At 40.3% G+C, this 17782-nt stretch overlaps 1 protein-coding gene across 12 annotated transcripts in view; it reads right to left on the bottom strand.

Annotated features, from left to right (window-relative positions):
• Nucleotides 1-17782, bottom strand: part of DGKI (diacylglycerol kinase iota) — a 459603-nt gene that overhangs the window by 289803 nt on the left and 152018 nt on the right. For 11 of the 12 annotated variants that reach the window (XM_017957197.3, XM_017957194.3, XM_031665135.1 and 8 more), the window contains exon 2: nucleotides 10281-10389. In XM_017957197.3, coding sequence (XP_017812686.1) covers nucleotides 10281-10389 — 109 coding nt within the window. Of the gene's footprint in view, nucleotides 1-10280; nucleotides 10390-11436; nucleotides 12888-17782 lie in introns of those variants that run through there. The other variant, XM_021936310.2, reaches the window with a different exon arrangement.

Here is a 17782-nt window from a genome sequence, read left to right as displayed (position 1 = left end):
TACTCTTGTTTTTACCTTACTCATCAGATGTACATGGGCATGTAATTATTTGTTATGGGGGATGCTACGGACTGAACTGTGTCCCCTCAAAATTCATACGTTGGCCAGGCATGGTGGCTCACACCTGTAATCCCAGCACTTTGGGAGGCTGAGGCGGGCAGATCACTTGAGGTCTGGAGTTTGAGACCAGCCTGGCCAACGTGGTGAAACCCCATCTCGACTAAAAAAAATACAAAAACTAGCTGGGTGTGGTGGTGGGTGCCTGCAGTCCCAGCTATTCGGGAGGCTGAAGCAGAAGCATCGCTTGAACCTGGGAGGTGGAGGCTGCAGTGAGCCGAGATCATGCCACTGCACTCCAGCCTGGGCAACAGACTGAGACTACACCTCAAAAACAAAAAATTATTATTTTATATATATATATATATATATATATTCCTATGTTGAATCTCTCACCCTCAATGTGATGGAATGTGGAGATGAGACTTTGGGAAGTAATGAGGTCACAGGGGTGGAGCCCTCATAATGGGATTAGTGTCCTTATAAGAAGAGACACATGAGAGATTCTCCACATGTACACACCAGCGAAAAGCCATGTGAGCACACAGCAAGAAAGCGACTATCTGCAGGTGATGAAGAGGACTCTACCCAGGACTGGAATCTGCCAGCACCTTGACCTTGCACTTCCCAGCCACCAGAACTGTGGGAAATGAAGTCTGTTGTTTAAGCTACCAAGTCTATGACATTTTGTCATAGCAGCCTGAGCAGATGACTCAATACAATCATGTCATGGAAACCCATCTTATACATGAGCCACTTTTATTATAACCTACTCCAGCAGTGTCCACACCACAGCCCTTTGAATCTCAAACCTTAGTACAGCAAAGCAGAAATATACAACAAATGGCCAGGAGCAGTGGCTCACACGTATAATTCCAGCACTTCAGGAGGCTGAGGTGGGCAAATCACTTGAGGCCAGGAGCTTGAGACCAGCCTGCACAACATGGTGAAACCCCACCTCTACTAAACATACAAAAATTAGCCAGGCATGGTGGCAGGCACCTGTAATCCCAGCTAGTAAGGAGCCTGAGGCATGAGAATTGCTTGAAACCCAGGAGGCAGAGGTTGCAGTGAGCTGAGAAAGTGCCATTGCACTCCAGGCTGAGCAACGGATCGATATTCTGACTCAAAAAAAAAAAAAAAAAACAGGAACCTACACTCCATGACATTTGCTGGGAAAAAATACCAAGTGTTAGCCGTCTTTTAAAATAAACGTATTTCTTCAGAATCAGATAGAACACATTTTCCTTTCAGGGCCTAGTGACTCAAATAATTCTGGGGTGAGAACAACCAAAATTTGTATTGTGGCATGTGACCTAGGTGCTTCAGGATCCAAGAAAGGTGGGTCTAAGTCCTGGACCGCAGAAGTGAGGCAGGAAGGCACAAGAGAAGGTAAAAGTCACTAGAGATATAGGTGTCAAGGGCTCCAGGACATACCACAGGGAGCCCCTGGGGTGGGAGTGCACCATCCACATCTCTGAGTGCCTCAAAACCATTCCTAAAGGGAGAGCAACACTGACCATGATCATTGCCCTCTACATCAAACGGTGGACACCTGTTCACCAAAACTTTGTCTTCTCTACCGTAGTTTTTCCCTGTTGCAAGTTCCATTTTTTTCAAGGAAGTCAATGGGAGAATAGGCTTCACCTCACAGTCAATCTTGTGGGACAACAGCAGAGGAAAGAGAAGCATAGCTATGGGTTCAGAACCTAAAAGTTTTCAGATAGCGATGGATGATGATGACATTTTTAAAAAAAGTAGAAAAGCACTTCTTTGCAAGCTATCCTGAAGAAATCAATCCACACAATCTAAAATATTCTACTGGGAACTTTTCTCCAACTCTAAGTTATAACCATTTATTCAGAATAATGCTTTTTCATTTTATTATTCTTTAACTTATTCAACAATCCTTTATTCAGTAACACTGGTGTCAGGCACTGAGATTCTGTGTTAATCAATGGAGAAAAATCTACCAGAGAAGATGGAACTAAATGCATAATAACAGCAGCCAATATGAGGGAAACCACAGCGAAATTCCATCAACTACTTTAGAAAGTGACGCCTAAAATGTAGCAGTGGGTAAAATGTCAAAACCTACTGATAAAGCAATGAGCTTTCAGCTCCAAGAAAGTAATCTCTAAGCCCATGGAACGTCCTGCCTGATAAAAGTGTTTTGTTTGTCTGAGGGCCTTGGGTCATAAAGTATCAACTTGACTCCCAGAGGGGCTAGGGGCTAATGTCAACCAAATGGGCAGTCAACCCTGTCTACAGGACCAACCCCCAATTAAAACTCTGGACATCAAGGTTCAAATGAGCTTCCCTGCTTGGCACTATGCCATGTATATTATAGCACATGGTTGCTGGGAGAAGTTAGCTAGTGAACCATGATTCTACTTGGAAAGGACTGTAATAAACCATAAATGTGAGTATTAACAACTTTCAGGGAGTTCCATGAGTGTTTCTAGTGAGTTACTGAAGCTGAGCGCGGTCTTGGGGGTTCCCAAACTTGCAACTGATGTCAGAAGAGAGGGTAGTCTCAGGGACTCTTGAATCCTGCATAAAGTTGTCTAGACTGGGTGGCATTAGCACAAGAATGCAGTAGACAAATGAACTAGTTTTGTTTTCTTCCTACAATTCTCATGAACCCTTCTCCAGATCCATGTTAACTAACATGAGCTTTGGAGTCAGACTTGTTGCCTAATAGCTGTATGACTTAGGGCCCTTCTCACTTCCCTAAACCCTATTCTACTCATCAGTCACATAAAAATCACTGTACCTCCTTTACTGGACTACAGTGATGTTTAAACATAAAAATGCGTAAAGCCCAATGTTCCACATACAACAAGAAGTTAATAGACGTTCGTTATATTTGTTAGTGTCGCCGTTACTCTAGTTTCCCTTCTTCCTCCTAATCCACAGATGTTAGCATTAACCACGTTTCTCTCCTTGGTCTTTGTGGCCAAGACTGCTAGCCATTCCTCAAAATAATTATTTCTCCTTTTCCTGGACACATAGTCAGACTTTATTTCCCCAGTCTCCCTTGCAATTAAGTGTGGCCATGTGACCAAATTCTGAACAGTGAAACAGAAGCAGAAATTCCAGACTTGTTCCATTAAATCCTCCCACATGCATTCCTCCATGGTCTTTTATCTTACTGGTCAATTGGGAAGTCAGCCTTTTGGAATCCTCTTGGTGGGATGTCAGAGCGATCCTCAGCATGGGTCACTGAATAGCTGTGTGACAAAGGGCCTGACTCCCCACCCAACCACCTGGAATAGTCTTGGTCTATCACATAGGCGAGACACAAACCTCTCTTGTATTAAGCCATTATACATTTGAGTCTTTTACTTGCTGCAGAGCCTCATTTACCCCCAGCAAATGCAGGCCTCTTCCTTTTGCTTTTATTTTTGTCTAGGTTTCATTTCATTATCTGACTATACCCCCCAGTTACTTACTATACGCTGGACAGTGCATCTAAAATTTCGGAGTCTTGGTTTCTTCTGCTCTGAACTCTGACACCCTCTCTGATTTATTTTACATTAGTATAAATTTAGTTCCCCCAAAAGACAGCCATGATTATGCCTCTCCCTTGTTCAGAATGCTTAGATGTTTCCCTATTTATAAGATAAAATCCAAATTCGACCTGGCATGCTAGACTCCAATAACAGCATCAATCACTCTTTTATCCTTGTCACTCTTAAAAAAAAAAAAAAAAAAAAAAGACAGGGCCTTGCTCTGTTGCCCAGGCTGGAGTGCAGTGGCATCATCACAGCTCACTGCAGCCTCAAACTGCTGGACTCAAGCAATCCTCCCACCTCAGCCTCCTGAGTAGCTGGATTACAGGCGTATGCCAACACACTGGGCTCCCTGTCACTCTTCTTTAAACGTACCTTGCATTTCCCTTTCTGGTGCCACATTTTTGTTCATTCTACTGTCCCTACCTGGAAACATCTTTCTCTCTTCTCTACACATGTATCTTGAAATACCATCTCAAATAGTACACCACTCAAAGAGTATCCATCTGTGCCAGACAGAAAAATAACTCTCCTATTTCTAAACAAAGATAACACTTCTTCTCCACTTGTGAGTGCTGAGACAAGTCTGTATAGCTATATATATTTACACTGATAGATTTACTTCAATAGATCTAGTTATCTAAGAGTGGAGATTCACCTAAATAGACATAAATATGGATTTCTAGATATAGGCATGTTTTCCTGCTCAAGTGCTACTGAAATTCTAGTAATGGTTATAGGTAAAAAGACAAAGATGAGGTGAGTGTTTGAGACTGAATACTACAGATAAAGAGTATGCTCACACAAGCAGCAAATATTCCACACAAAATGAAGACACTTGCTTATAAAAATGTTTTGAAACAATGAGTACTATAAATATGTATCCTATGTAAATGTCCTTACAAAATCAAAAAGGAAAAAGAGTGGATTACCTCCCTTGAAGATCTTCAAGAATTGATAACACACCATGTTGGATGTTTTAGATTTGTGCTGTACAATACGCACATGGCTACTGAGGACTTCAAATGTGGTTAGCACTAATTGAGATGTGCTTCTCTTTGAAAAATTCACAGCAGATTTTGAAGATTCAGTGTGAAAAAAGAATGTAAAACATCTCACTAACAATTTTTATGTTGATTACATGTTGAAATAATATTTTGAATATATTTGGTTAAAATATGGAATCAAAAAATAATCTTACCTATTTCTTCTCACTTTTTAAAATGTGGTTACTAGAAAATTTATCATTACAGCTCTATTTCCATTGGACAGTATTCGTTCAGGTAATCACTTGCCTAGAGGCAGAAGATTAGATCGAGACACTTCTCACAGGTCTGTGAAGTTACAGGATTCCACGATTTCCCTCAGCAGCCAGCGTGATTTGATTTTAAAACTCCCCCATTCTAAGAAAGGAATGGTGAGGGTCCATGAAATCGAGGTCAATCTGTCCCTTTTTTTACATGGCTGACAAGGACTGGGATCTTCACTGATTTATAGTGAGTAGTTCCTTACACTCTGCTCAACAAACAGTCTCATTTATTGATTACTCTGACTTCAGTTTTTTGAAATGCAGCTGGGAGTGGGGAAAGACGTAGCGCCATGGGGGCTGTGGGTGATGACACTCAGACCTGATGAAGGGCAGGGCCTGAAGCTTGAAATGAAAGTCCAGGTCTCCTAGGACTCACAGGAAACAGGACTGAAGTGAGAACATGCACACACACACGAGCACGCACGCACAAACACGCATGCACACACACACACCCCTGCCTCCTCCTGGCTTTTCATTCAAGGTTTCTAAAGATAAGATGACCTAGTTTCATAACCCAGTTTAAAGCAATCCCACATGAAGACTCTGGTTCCTTAATCTTGTCCCTGAACCAAACTGTGAGGCAGTGCATCAACTGTGTGATGTTTCTATCTGCCTCAGAGAAAGTTTCTTTGTTAGCATTGTCAACTAAAGGGAAGGAAAGGTGGTTTGAACTGAAGATCTGGCTTTGTTTGCGTTGAGGCTCCGTTTTCCACAGCTGTTAGGACTGAAGAAAGTTTGCCAATGAGGAAGGAATATAAAATGAAATCAAGGGTGCTGGGTTTAAAACCAATGTGCCCTTTAAGAAAGATCTTGGTGGCTTTTCCACCGCTGTTCAGGGGGTTGTTTTAGGCAGTGTAATGGGCAAAAACAAATGAAACGGTGGGGACAGATGGGAGATGTACTTCCCGGGCTCTCTGCTGCAATACTACAAACAGGGAAGAGTGCTGGAAGTCCAAATGAAGTCTCCATTGGAAGGGAGACATGTGACATTTAAAAGAAGATACACATTATCTGTGGAACAGACATGCTTCTAAATGGACTAATTCACTCTAAACTGGGAATTTGGAATCCATCCCAGGAGATGAGAATATTTTTTCCTTTTTAGGCATTACTTCCTTCCTTTCTAGTAATTTAACTTGTTTTACCCCAACTGTCTTGGCTGACAGGCGTCATCCAGTGTTAGAGAGGGCAGCTGCTGCAGGCTGTCACTGTGGAGGTGAAAAGATGATGCCCCTGTGAAAAGTAGGAAGGCCAAAGTACTGTGTGCACCTTAAGATCTAACACAATGCGTTGAATTAGGAAGGAAATTTAAGGAGAGTTACTTAGGATTAAAACGGCATAAATCCATTTATTTTTCAAGCAGACTTTGGCGTCATGCCCACCAAGCCTTTCAGGAACTGGAGATGATCTGAGTGCCTGTCAACTCCCAGCGAAATAGCCCCTTCTCACTGATTGAGCAGAAAAACTGTAATCAATTCATCCCCTGACATCAGTCACCGAGCAGCTATGAGGTCTATGATGCTGTTCTCTCCACTGTGAAGAGAAAACAAGCAGAAAACATCGCCCCTCCTTTGAAGCAGCCTGAAATCTGACAGCCACAAATAAGAAAGTCAAACAAAAAGCGCTAATTTGGTTCTAAGGTTTGTAAGACAATGCACTACGAACAGAGAGGTATTGTGAGGATACAAAGAGTACGTCAGATAAATAGAATCGGGTTGATTGAAAAGATGAGCATGGCTTGGCAGAGAACGAAAAAGAAAATCTCTAGAGGAAATAGCAATTTTCATACTGGGTTGATCCCAGTGTCCACTGCTGTGAATAGAAGACTCAGGCACCATACTGAAGACTAATCCAGATACTCTCCACACACCGTTACAGGTTCTATCCCTGACATGCACGGAGGGAAATGCCAGTGCACAGGCAGCCTCAGTAAATATCTACTGGCAAAAAATCTTCAAAGAATGAGCCCATACGGGACAGAGAATCCTAAAAGTCATAATAAGCCACTTGAGTAAAACACAGTAGGAGAGAATGTTTGGGAGAAACAAGCTAAAACTAAGGAGAGAGAGAGTCTATATATCACAAACAGGGAAATGAGAACACAAAACTGGAATGCTTAAAGAAAATTATTAAGTTCATGTATCCAAAGCATAAAAACTGTCTGCTATAATAGCATCCTCCCGGCCAAGAAGTACAGGTGCCTACAGTCTATGCACACTAAATCAGTGCTCACCTGTATCTCAGGCACCCCACAAACAGACTTCTCAAAGTATTTTGCCAAAGTATATTTAGGAAATAATTGTGTGCCTTCAGATGACTGTGGCACATAGGCTAGTGTCAGAACATGGCCCTTTTGGGATTCCACAGTAAGTAGAAACTTGGGGACTAAGATCCTAATTCCAGGTTCACTCTGACTTTACAACTTCAGACACACCGTGAACAGTTTTTTAATCTTTTTCCTTACAGATGAAGGAAGAAGAATAGAGTAACATAAGCCAGAGAATCATAGCAGTAGAGGCCTTTGAGGTCACCCCCATTCATTCCCCTGAGCCAAAGCATTACAGAGCAGAGAGAATTTTGACCCAAGAGTCAAGCTGGGTGTGAAAGGGAAAAACAGGACCCTCGTCATCCCTGCTGGACCCCGTCTGCCAATGTGGTCAAGACCCTCAGAAGCACAACGTAGCACTACTGGGGCCCTTTACCTTATCAAAGGCAAGAGACTGGAGTTCCTCCCACCTTTTTATAAGCTCCTGCCACCTTCCTTTTTATTTGAAAGAATCAAAGAGGCTCCAATCTTAATCATTGCTCAATAAATAGTAATACTGAATTGAGTAAAGATTGCTCATTTGCATACATTGAGTCCAGAAGAGTAGACTAATGGTAGGAGATGAGGGAACCAAACAAGAGTGTGGAGGAGAGGGAATGGCACAGAGAGGTGACTGTTTTTGCACCTTAAACGGAACAAAGAAATCCCTGGCTGGCTCCTTGAACAGAATAGCATACTAAAGTAATACAAGAAATCTAAAGTCTTAGCAAAAGAAAAAGTCACTGAAATGCTTTTAACAATCTGCTTTTTCCTCTTTTCTGAAACAAACGCTTTACACAATTGTAATAAATGAGTGTAGTGTGTTGATCACGGTTTGGTTTCTGTTTGCTGACACCAAAATCAGCCCACAAATATGTTGGTTTTTTTCCAGAGTAACATCTCATAACTCCTTACACATCAATATCTAAGCCCTTAGATGGACTGTCTTCAGGACAGGCTTTCGATTTTCCTTCCATTGTTAAATGTTAGCTAAGTGTTTTGTGTCATGCCATACTTTCAACAGATCTCCAAGACGGGGTACCCACAATCAAAGAAAAGGGGAGAAGAGGGAGGGATAAAAGATCACTATGCACAAACCCAGCCTGCATTCCTATTTGTTTTTCCCTCATCCTGTACTGCAGCCTCCCACCACTGGCCAAAAATACCATTTTGATGAAATATTAGAGTACATACCTCTCTACAGGAATCAGAAAATAATACCTTGCAGCCAAGCTCTGGCTCAGGCAGGACACTTCTTTTAAAAAGCACTTTCTGATAACTATTTCCAACATCAAATGGGAACGGAATGTCCTTTTGTTGCATTCCAGTGATGCCCGCTGACCTCTGTGTTCTAGGCATCATTAGCCTGTATTTTCATGTTGATTTCCTTTCTGCCCACAGAATTCTAAGCCCCTTGAAGGCAGAAACCGTATCTTCTTCACCTCACAATCCCAAGTAACCAACATAGATTCTAGTACAAAGCAGGAACTCAACAAATGTTTGATGAATTAGTGAATTCATCAATTACTTTTATAAATAAATCTGCTGGCTGCACAGTTTACAAAAAAAAACTTTTTCACTGATTGTTACATTTGATCCTAACAACGTCCATGAAATAGAGCCACAATTATCCCCATCTACAGATGAGGACTCTGAAGCTGAAAGAAATCAGTGACTTATCTAATGTCACACAAAAGGGCAGAGAAGGGAATTAATGAATGTTCCCCTCTAAGTGATTAAACTACCCCTCATTAGAATCTCTCACCTCAAAGAAGGCCCTGCTGCTGCAGACTACAGGATTGTTTGGAACATCGTGAATATTAAACTAACTCTTTCGGTTCCTTGATATACAACACACTCTCATCATTGCTCCATGCATATCCCTCTTAGGTTTTATTTATGTTTATGCATTTAATTATTTTTAATTATGCAAACACTAGTGCAAATATACTCTATTGTGGGTTAAGAGTTTATTAAATAGCTGTCCTGGAACAAAGAAGAAAACTCCAGGAAAGGAATATTCTTTCTGTACACCAATTCAACAGGCTCAGGCGGCATCTGAACACTCTCAGTATAACAATATCTCCACCAAGGGAGAAGCTGTAGTTCAAATACATCCAGTCTTTTGCCAGGCAATTCATAAATGTGGGCAGAATTTACACTGGTATGCATCCAAGATGTAAAATAAGGATATTAATAAGTGTGTGCTGAGAGGAGAGGAAGAAATGTTGTAACACAGAGGATATAAAATCATGGCATGGTTTTCCTTTCCCCCACCCCACCTTTCTCTTTCCTATGGAGAAAAAGAACACGGGTTATCCCTTCTATTCAGATTTAACTAAAAGTTCTAAACAAGGTTCATCATCAGGGAAGGCTGGCAGGACTTCAGGGAAGCCCTTCTGTCCCTTGATACCTTTTCCTCACATTGCTTCAGGAAGGGACAAAGCCTTTGAGTCTACAGTTAGAAACAGTTACTCAGCCAAGAACTTGACTCATTGAAGACTCTCAATAAATGTGTTTAATCAACTAAAGAGTTTCAGACTATAATCTTCAAGTCAATAGTTTTTGTGAGTGTGTTACGGTTAAAATGTTAACATCAGCTCATATACTATACCCAACCTACTGATGCAAGACCCATCTACCTTTGGGTTAGGGGAGGAAGGAAAAGCAATAGAATGACACGAAGTGCCTGTAATTCTCTGGGGAAAAAAGCACCCAGAAAAACTCAGCTCAAGCTGAGGAAATCAAAACTTAGATTGTGTGATGTTGCATTAAGGGTAGGCTCTATTCATCATCAACTTGACAGAAACCAATAAAGCATGCGCACGAGGTACTTTTTAATCTTACAGCTGCAGTAGTACTTCAAATGATTCAGGAAGCTTTTATCTTAGTCTTGAACACATCTGACTTCATATAAAGGAGCGATGCTCATAGGAGTTTGGAAATGGAGCTACAGCTAAGGTATCTGAGGACAGGTCAGCGGGCAATGTTGAAAATTACTAAGCAAGTCTTCCTTGTAGCTAGAGGAATCCTGAGAATGAGAGACACAAAACATGCACTGAAGTGATGTTTAAATGAAAAAGGCGACACCTACACTCCAGTCCAAAGTCGCTCTGGGCTCCTTGGCTGGACCATTTGCCACAGGAAGGCTGAGGGGATGTGCAGGAGCCAGATGCTGGAGGCCTGCCCGGGAGATTGCTTTCCTGCAGCAAGAAGAAAAACAAAAACAAAAACAAAGAAAAACCAACATCAGAATCTCATACAGAGCTCGAAATTTCCCATGGGGTAGAAACAATGCCTGAGTTAGCCTCTTCCACATCTGAAAATCTTTACCACTGTATTGGAATATACCTCTCTAAAGTGCATGGTGTCAACAGATGGTGGCAAGTCCCAAAAGACAGGGAGGCCGAGGGGACCACTGTGGGGAAATAATGCTTCAGAACCAAAAATTAAAATATAATCCTCTATTCAGAGTAGAGGGAAAGAACAAAGGTCTTGACTCTTCATTTATGGAAAAAGACCTAGGGTTTGGGCATTGACCATACTTGAACAACTTTAAGATTGCCAGAGACTAAAAGCAAGAAAAATGGGTTCGTGAGGTCTCCTACTGAAATTCCTCCATTTGCCGGCAAAGCACTCTCTAAGCTGGTTACAGCTGAAAGTTCATTGTTATTTTACTTTCCTCTCAAGAATATCATCCTTTCCCTATCCTCCTTACCCCTGCAGAGGACTACACGAGCTTGAGGTTCTAAATGGGAAAAGACTGCTTTGCATCTGTCAAGAAATTGCACATCCAATATCTTACCAAGACCCACAATAAGATAAAGCCTAAACGCTAATTAGATGTTAGATTTGTCGAGTGGATCATAACAGAATTCAGGTCAGAAAGGAGGGTATGAATTGGGAGAGGTTGGGATAGTCATCCCTGATCTGCAAAGAAATGAAACAAAGGGGGCTACTTTAGCAAAGCAAATATGATCATTGCTGAGCAAAGGGAAGGGAGGAGCAGTTAGAGCACAGTGGTGAGAATAAGAACAGCAAGAAGAAAAAAAAAGCAGGGATCACCTAGGGAGATCTGTGAGATCGTCAGGAATCGTGGAAGTTCAGTTTCTGAACGGCCTCACGAAAAATGTCTCACAAGGGTCTAGAGCTTAAACTTGAGCACTGATTTGTGATTTAACTAAGTCGCTCCATAGAAGGGCGAGGGGCTTTTTCTCTACAATAGTATCTAAGTGTGATCTGAGAAGTACCTGAAATAGAATCAGGAGGGTCTTGTGATGCTGCAACTCTGAGTCCTGAATCAGTTGGAGGGTGAGGCACGGGAAGCTGCATTTACACACACTCCTAAGGTTCTCTTCTGTGCACTAGAGTTCTTAAACTTTGCTCTGTGGGAACATGTACATTTAGACAGCTGGGACCACAACTTTCCAAAGCCCATCAAGGGGCACTCTAAAGAAAACATCAGCAATTTCATTATTTACTTTATCTTCATTTGGCTCTCTTCAGCTAGTCTCTCTCATATGACCTGAAAACTGCAGTAAGAATCTGCCGTCTCTGAGATGAGGCCTGCAGACACCCTGGATCCCCAGAAAGGCCCAGATCCTCAGACTTCCCAACCCCACGGACTACAGAGAAGAACAAGGCTCCGGACAGTGGAATGGAGAAAAGGAAAGCAGTGGTGGCCAGATCTGTGGTGAATTCCATCACAAATGAGACCCCAAAGGAAAAGAAACTTGCCCCATATAAAGGGGAAGGAACAGGGGCAGACTTTAAAAGCTTTCTTGCGCCCTGAAGGGCATGTAGTCTTTCCGTCCTGCTCAGTGACCTCTGCAAACCCCCTCCAAAAAAAATAATTGGTAAAGTTGAGCAAGATGAACAGTAGTCCCCAAGCCCAAGGAAACGCTGAGTAGAAGCCAGTAACGAATCCAGGACTGTGCAACCATTAATCAATTACCAAGTATGTCAGAGAGCTCAGCAAGTGTCTAGAGACCTTTGGTTTTGTTTTTTTTTAAGTCTCTTGTATTCCTATACAGGAAGTCCCAGAAATAGTGGGTAGGTCTTCAGTAGTTGGAAGTGATCACATCGAGCTTGCTGGTAGCCTACTTTCAAAAGCGCCCACTGGGTAGCAGACAATGTACTTGCTTTATATAATCCCCGAAAGGGTCATTATGAAGATGGAGGCCTTTAATGATGACACAATATTCTCGTTCCTCACTTTCACCAAGGCAAACAATTAGCAACATCAATTTCGGCCCCTCACCCCAAAGCATATTCCATATCATCGAGCAATAAGAAAGTAACAGTGGGAGAATCTTACACAGTGATCTTTCATCTCAAAACAGTTTTCCTCCACCTATGTTGAAGGAACTTCTTTAGCATTTTTATTAGGATTTTCTCTGGCTTTGAAGGGCTCTCTGTATGGGGACTCTGAGCTACAGTTTTCATCATAAGAAAATCAGATCTCTGCAGAGTCGGAATACACAGGTTCTACATTTGATTCCTTAACAGTCACCACAACCTAAATTAAGTGTCCTTACAAAAAAAAAATACCCGGGTGCAAACTCTTAGAACGGCTGAAGAATTCCTAAATCTTGGTTTAATGAGAAAAACACAGATCTTTCATTTTTTCATTAACTGTCCCAGACAGTTTTGATTAAAAAAAAATTTTTTAAGAGAGAAAATAAAATTCTACTGTCAGGCACCAGTAGAAAGCACAAGACAAATGAGTTTAACTCATCTGAACTTGTAGACTCTGACCACCAAAATCTGGTTACTCTTCCTAATTAGGACTGCCAGGAGGAGTCAATTGCTGAAATAATCAAATTAGGATTCAAGGATGCAAGCCACGTGTGCCTCTGAAAGACAATGTGGCTATACGATAAGAGACATACAAACATTTAACCCTGAATGAAATTACAGTCAAATCACACTCTTTTCTAGCCTGGGAAAAGAAACAAGTAAAGCCTTTTGTTGATCATGTATTTCTCTTTGTGGATACAAATTTAAGGTTGGTTTTATGTCTATACATATAAATATTAATTAGGAGAAAAAATAAGTAAAAAACATGAAAGTGGCTGCCAGTTTGTAACTCTAATTGCCCTCACAAAAGGACATACAAATAGAAAAATATATTTAGGTATAACAGGGTGTAGGAAATAATTTCTGATTAGAACTTTCCATTCTTTTAAATAACGATGGGAGAAAATCCTTTTCTCCAATAATTCATACATGTATACACATTTTCTTCCAAAATAAGAAAATAGTTTTATTATATCTCAGACCTCAAATAAAAGTTAGTGAAAGTTATTTTTCTATTTGAATTTATCTTGGTGGTAGATGATGACACTTAAGAGTCTGGTAGAACTTGGTGTGTGGTTGGGAGTGGGATGAGGGGGCAGTAATTTTATGCTGCAATTTGTTCCTATTAAAAAAAATCAATGGGGTTTCAACTTGTGCTTTCCTTCTGCTCAGAATCCTCTCAAGCCCATGGTCAGCAAAACCATGAAATGCCAATGATTCTTTCTATTAACTTCACAACAATGCTTCTTCATAGGGGATGGTGATAATCACAAATGCTTCTTTGAAAAGAACTGTGATATTAACTGTGAAATAGATGTGAAAAGAAAATATACTATAATGCAGTTTCAATAATACAATGTCAAAGTTAATATCAATTACCTGAAAGAGCTCTAACATATTCAAAATGTAAAAGCCATTATACATTTTAAATAGCATCATATTATTTTCTTCACTTCATTCAATAAGACTATAAACTCCTAAAGGACAGGGCTCAATCCATCTACTAATCTTATTACATTCCAGCCCTGGGGTAGACACAATCTATATTCAAGAAACGCTTTCTGAGTGAATGAATGAACTTGACCAAGAAGCTAAGCAAAACAGCTTGCTGATTAGATCAAGGGTTGAGAAACCGGATTAGGATGATTTGAATTATATCCCAGGCCTTACATTTCAGTGATATTCTTGCCTGAGTCAGAAATCCTTCAAAGCAGCTCTTTAAAAATAAATGCAAATAAGGTAGAATCCAGTGTTAAGAAGCCTGAGAGACATCAAAACGGCTTTGTGTGGTCAACATTAAAATGGAATCCCTTTGCCATACTCGTAAAGGGCATATCATAGTGTTAACATTTTTACAGTGTGTTTAATGAAACATGTGGCATATACTCTTCATAAATGTAAATTTAAAAACTTATGGAAAACATGCAGCTAAGTGGTTATTTAGCCAGAGATACCCTTTTCTAATTACTTATTTTGCAAATTTCTCTCAATTTCCTCTGGTTCCAGTTTCAGTCTGATTGTAGGTTTATGTGGCTCCCATTTTCTATCTATTCCCATTTGCCAGCTCCCTCTCTGGGTGATGCTGCACGTGAGAACAGAATCAGGATTCTTCTTGCAGAGCAGAAAAGCACCAGAGAATCAGGAAGTCTTTTATCCAGAACACCTCCTAAAGATTGACACATTAGAGACTGGTGAACTTACCCTGTTGTTCTAGAAAAGGAACCAGCTGTCTAAGAAGTTACTCAGTGTCTTGGTTTGATTCCCCAAGAGAGTTCTTAATCACCTTGTGCGTTGTTGTTTTTTTTCTTACACCATATGGGCACTACCTTTGCTTATATTCAAAGCAGCTCACAATGCTTTTTGGTTGACTTAGACAAGATGTCTACAATGCGAAGGATAGCCCACACAATAAAAAAATTGTCCCAAGCCCCACACAAACTTCACCAGTGATTTATGTCAGGGAACAAACCATGTATAACTATTTGAGCCTAAATCCTATTCCATATTATATATGAACTCAAAGTATTTTTTTTTTATTTTAATGTACATTGAAATGTTGAAGGATGCAATTACTATCAAACCAAAGGCTACGTTTTGTTTCCTAAGAAACTCATCCCCTGGAGTCATTCAGAAAATCACTTTCGGTATTGAATCTTCAACATACTATACCAGTATTATTCTATGTTTGTGACCTTCACAGTGATTCTCCAACATTGGTACTCAACCTTTGCCTACCATGGGGTTTAAGAAGCAGTCTATTCAAAGCCCTCCAGGTATTTCTAATGTGTATCCCGGCTACGAACCACTGTTCCACATAGATGTGCAAACATCTGACTACTTTATTATGTCTGTTAATGTGACTAAGCTCAGGCATTTACATATTGAAATATATCCATTCAACAATGAATTTACCAAATGTCTATTTGATGCCAAGCACTGTTCTAAATGTGTAGGATACAAGAACAAATAAAACAGACACAAATCACTGCCACCTTTGAGAAGCTTACATTTGAACAGAAAATACATTTTGCCAGGCACTGAATCATTTTACATATTTTATGTATCCCTCGCAATAATAAGGTATGATCCCTATTTTATAATAAATTTCCCATTTTTTAAATAATAAATGTTCTCAGTGGAGCTTATGGAGAACACGTAAGCTCCATGTCCAAGGACACACAGGTAAGAAGAGGTCCGAGTAACATTTGAACGCAGGCATCTAACTCCAGAAGTTATATACTTAACCATTTCACAACCTGAGACTTTCATAAAATGCTGACAGTACACATATACATAGCAAACCAGACATACTATAAAAATTCACCTTTTCTATACTGCTTTTCTAATTGCCCTAATTATAAATTTCCTATCTCTAGAACAAGAATGCAAACTTCTACCAGCAAGAGGACATGTTTAGTAGGCACTGATTGGAGTGCAGAAGTAAAGCACACACCTTACCTTATCAATTAACATAGATAGCCTGATGTCCTTTAGCCTCAGTTTCCTTATATGTAAAATAAAAATAGTGCCTAACTCAGAGAATAGTGGAAAAAAATGTGTGCAAGATGCTTGGCACAGAGTAAGCACAAACGACAGTTGCTGCTATTATTGTTGGTACACCCATCAGCAGGCCCCCACAGCATCAGCCAAAGCTAGGTACATGGTAAATCTCTGAATAAATATATGCTTTTTGATTGCTCTCAAATAGTTTAAGTTCCCTGGACACTTCTGTTCATTCAACAAACATTGACAAGCTTCCACCACGTGTCAGGCAGTTCAAAGGGGTTATTCAAACAGAAGATTTCCTCTTTTAGTCAGTAAATAATTCCATGGTTGCCTAAGGAATCATTCCTCTTCCCTGCCTCACCCATCTTCCTAATACAAAATCAGAAAGCACTGTGCACTTTCCTCAGATTTACCAACATATTAAACACGTGCAAACATGCAATCCAAATGCCATTGGAAGTATTTATTATATTCACGTAAATAAAGGCAATGCCCAAAAGACTTTTTCTTTTTTTTGTTTAATGTGTAAAAAATGGCCTGGCAGCTAAATGCCCCTGAGAACTTGTGAACTCATCTCTCAGACAGGATTTACTTCCCAAGTGTAATCTTTCCTAACCACATCCATAAGGCAATACTGGTACAGGCTTGGCGTGGGATGTGGCAACAAATCTCATTTTAAAACATGGTAAGATGACTTAACTGAGATTCTCTCCAGAGTTAAAGACATTCTTCTCCTTATGGTATCACTTGAGGGAAAAAGTAATCCTTGAGAATGGAGAAAAAGTAATCATACTGTTATGGGCTGAACTGTGTCTCCCCAAAGTTCCTATGTTGAAGTCCCAATTCCTAGCATCTCAGAATGTTACCATATTTTAAGATAGGGTCTTTACAGAGGTCATCAAGTTAAGATGAGGTCATAAGGACAGGGCCCTAACCCAATATGACTGTGTCTTTATAAAAAAGGGGAGATTTGGACCCAGACACACACATAGGGAGAAAGCCATGTGAAGATAAAGGCAGAGATTGGGGTGATGAGCCAAGGAAGTGTTCTATGAGCCAAGGAACACTGAAGATTGCTAGCAACCACCAGCAGCTGCAGGAGAGATTCTCCCACACAGCCCCTGGAGGGAGCCAACCCTGCCGACATTTTGATCATGGACTTCCAGCCTCCAGAACTCTGAGACAATAAATTTCGGTTGTTTAAACCACTCAATGCGTAGTACTTTGTTATGGCAACCCTAGCAAATACAAATACTTCAAAACCACACCCGAAGTTTGAATTTAGCATGATAGGGTTTGGCTAACTTCAAAATGCTGACTTCTCTTTTCCAGTTGCCCCCATGAAACCTTGGGTGCCTTCCCATGATAATGCTACCCTTTATAAACTAATAATACTTAAACACATTCCCATGAAAAACATCATTCTCATACACATAGTAGTGAGCATCTGGCCAAGTTTTATTTAACTCATTAGTAAAGTAACAAGTAGAGAAGACAGATGCAAATTCAAAGTATAAATAAGAAATCGAGATTTATAAAAGTCAGGAAAGAAATGCTTAAAACTACTGCTAAATTAGATGTAAGAGTAATTCACACTCTATGAATTAATAAGATCTTAACCTCTGTGGCATTAACTTCTCTTTTAGCCTATAAAATCATAGAACATCAGCTTTTCACAGGTTAACTTCTAGCCTTCCAGAAACATAAACCATCAGCACCTCTATCAGTTTTGGATTATTAATAATAATCAAATATACAGAAACAACAAAATTATAGTACCCCAGAGTATCA

The sequence above is a fragment of the Papio anubis genome, chromosome 4, assembly GCF_008728515.1.
Source record: "Papio anubis isolate 15944 chromosome 4, Panubis1.0, whole genome shotgun sequence".
Classification (NCBI taxonomy): Eukaryota; Metazoa; Chordata; class Mammalia; order Primates; family Cercopithecidae; genus Papio; species Papio anubis.
Note: the sequence above shows the minus strand (reverse complement) of the source record. Positions and strands in the feature narration are given on the sequence as shown.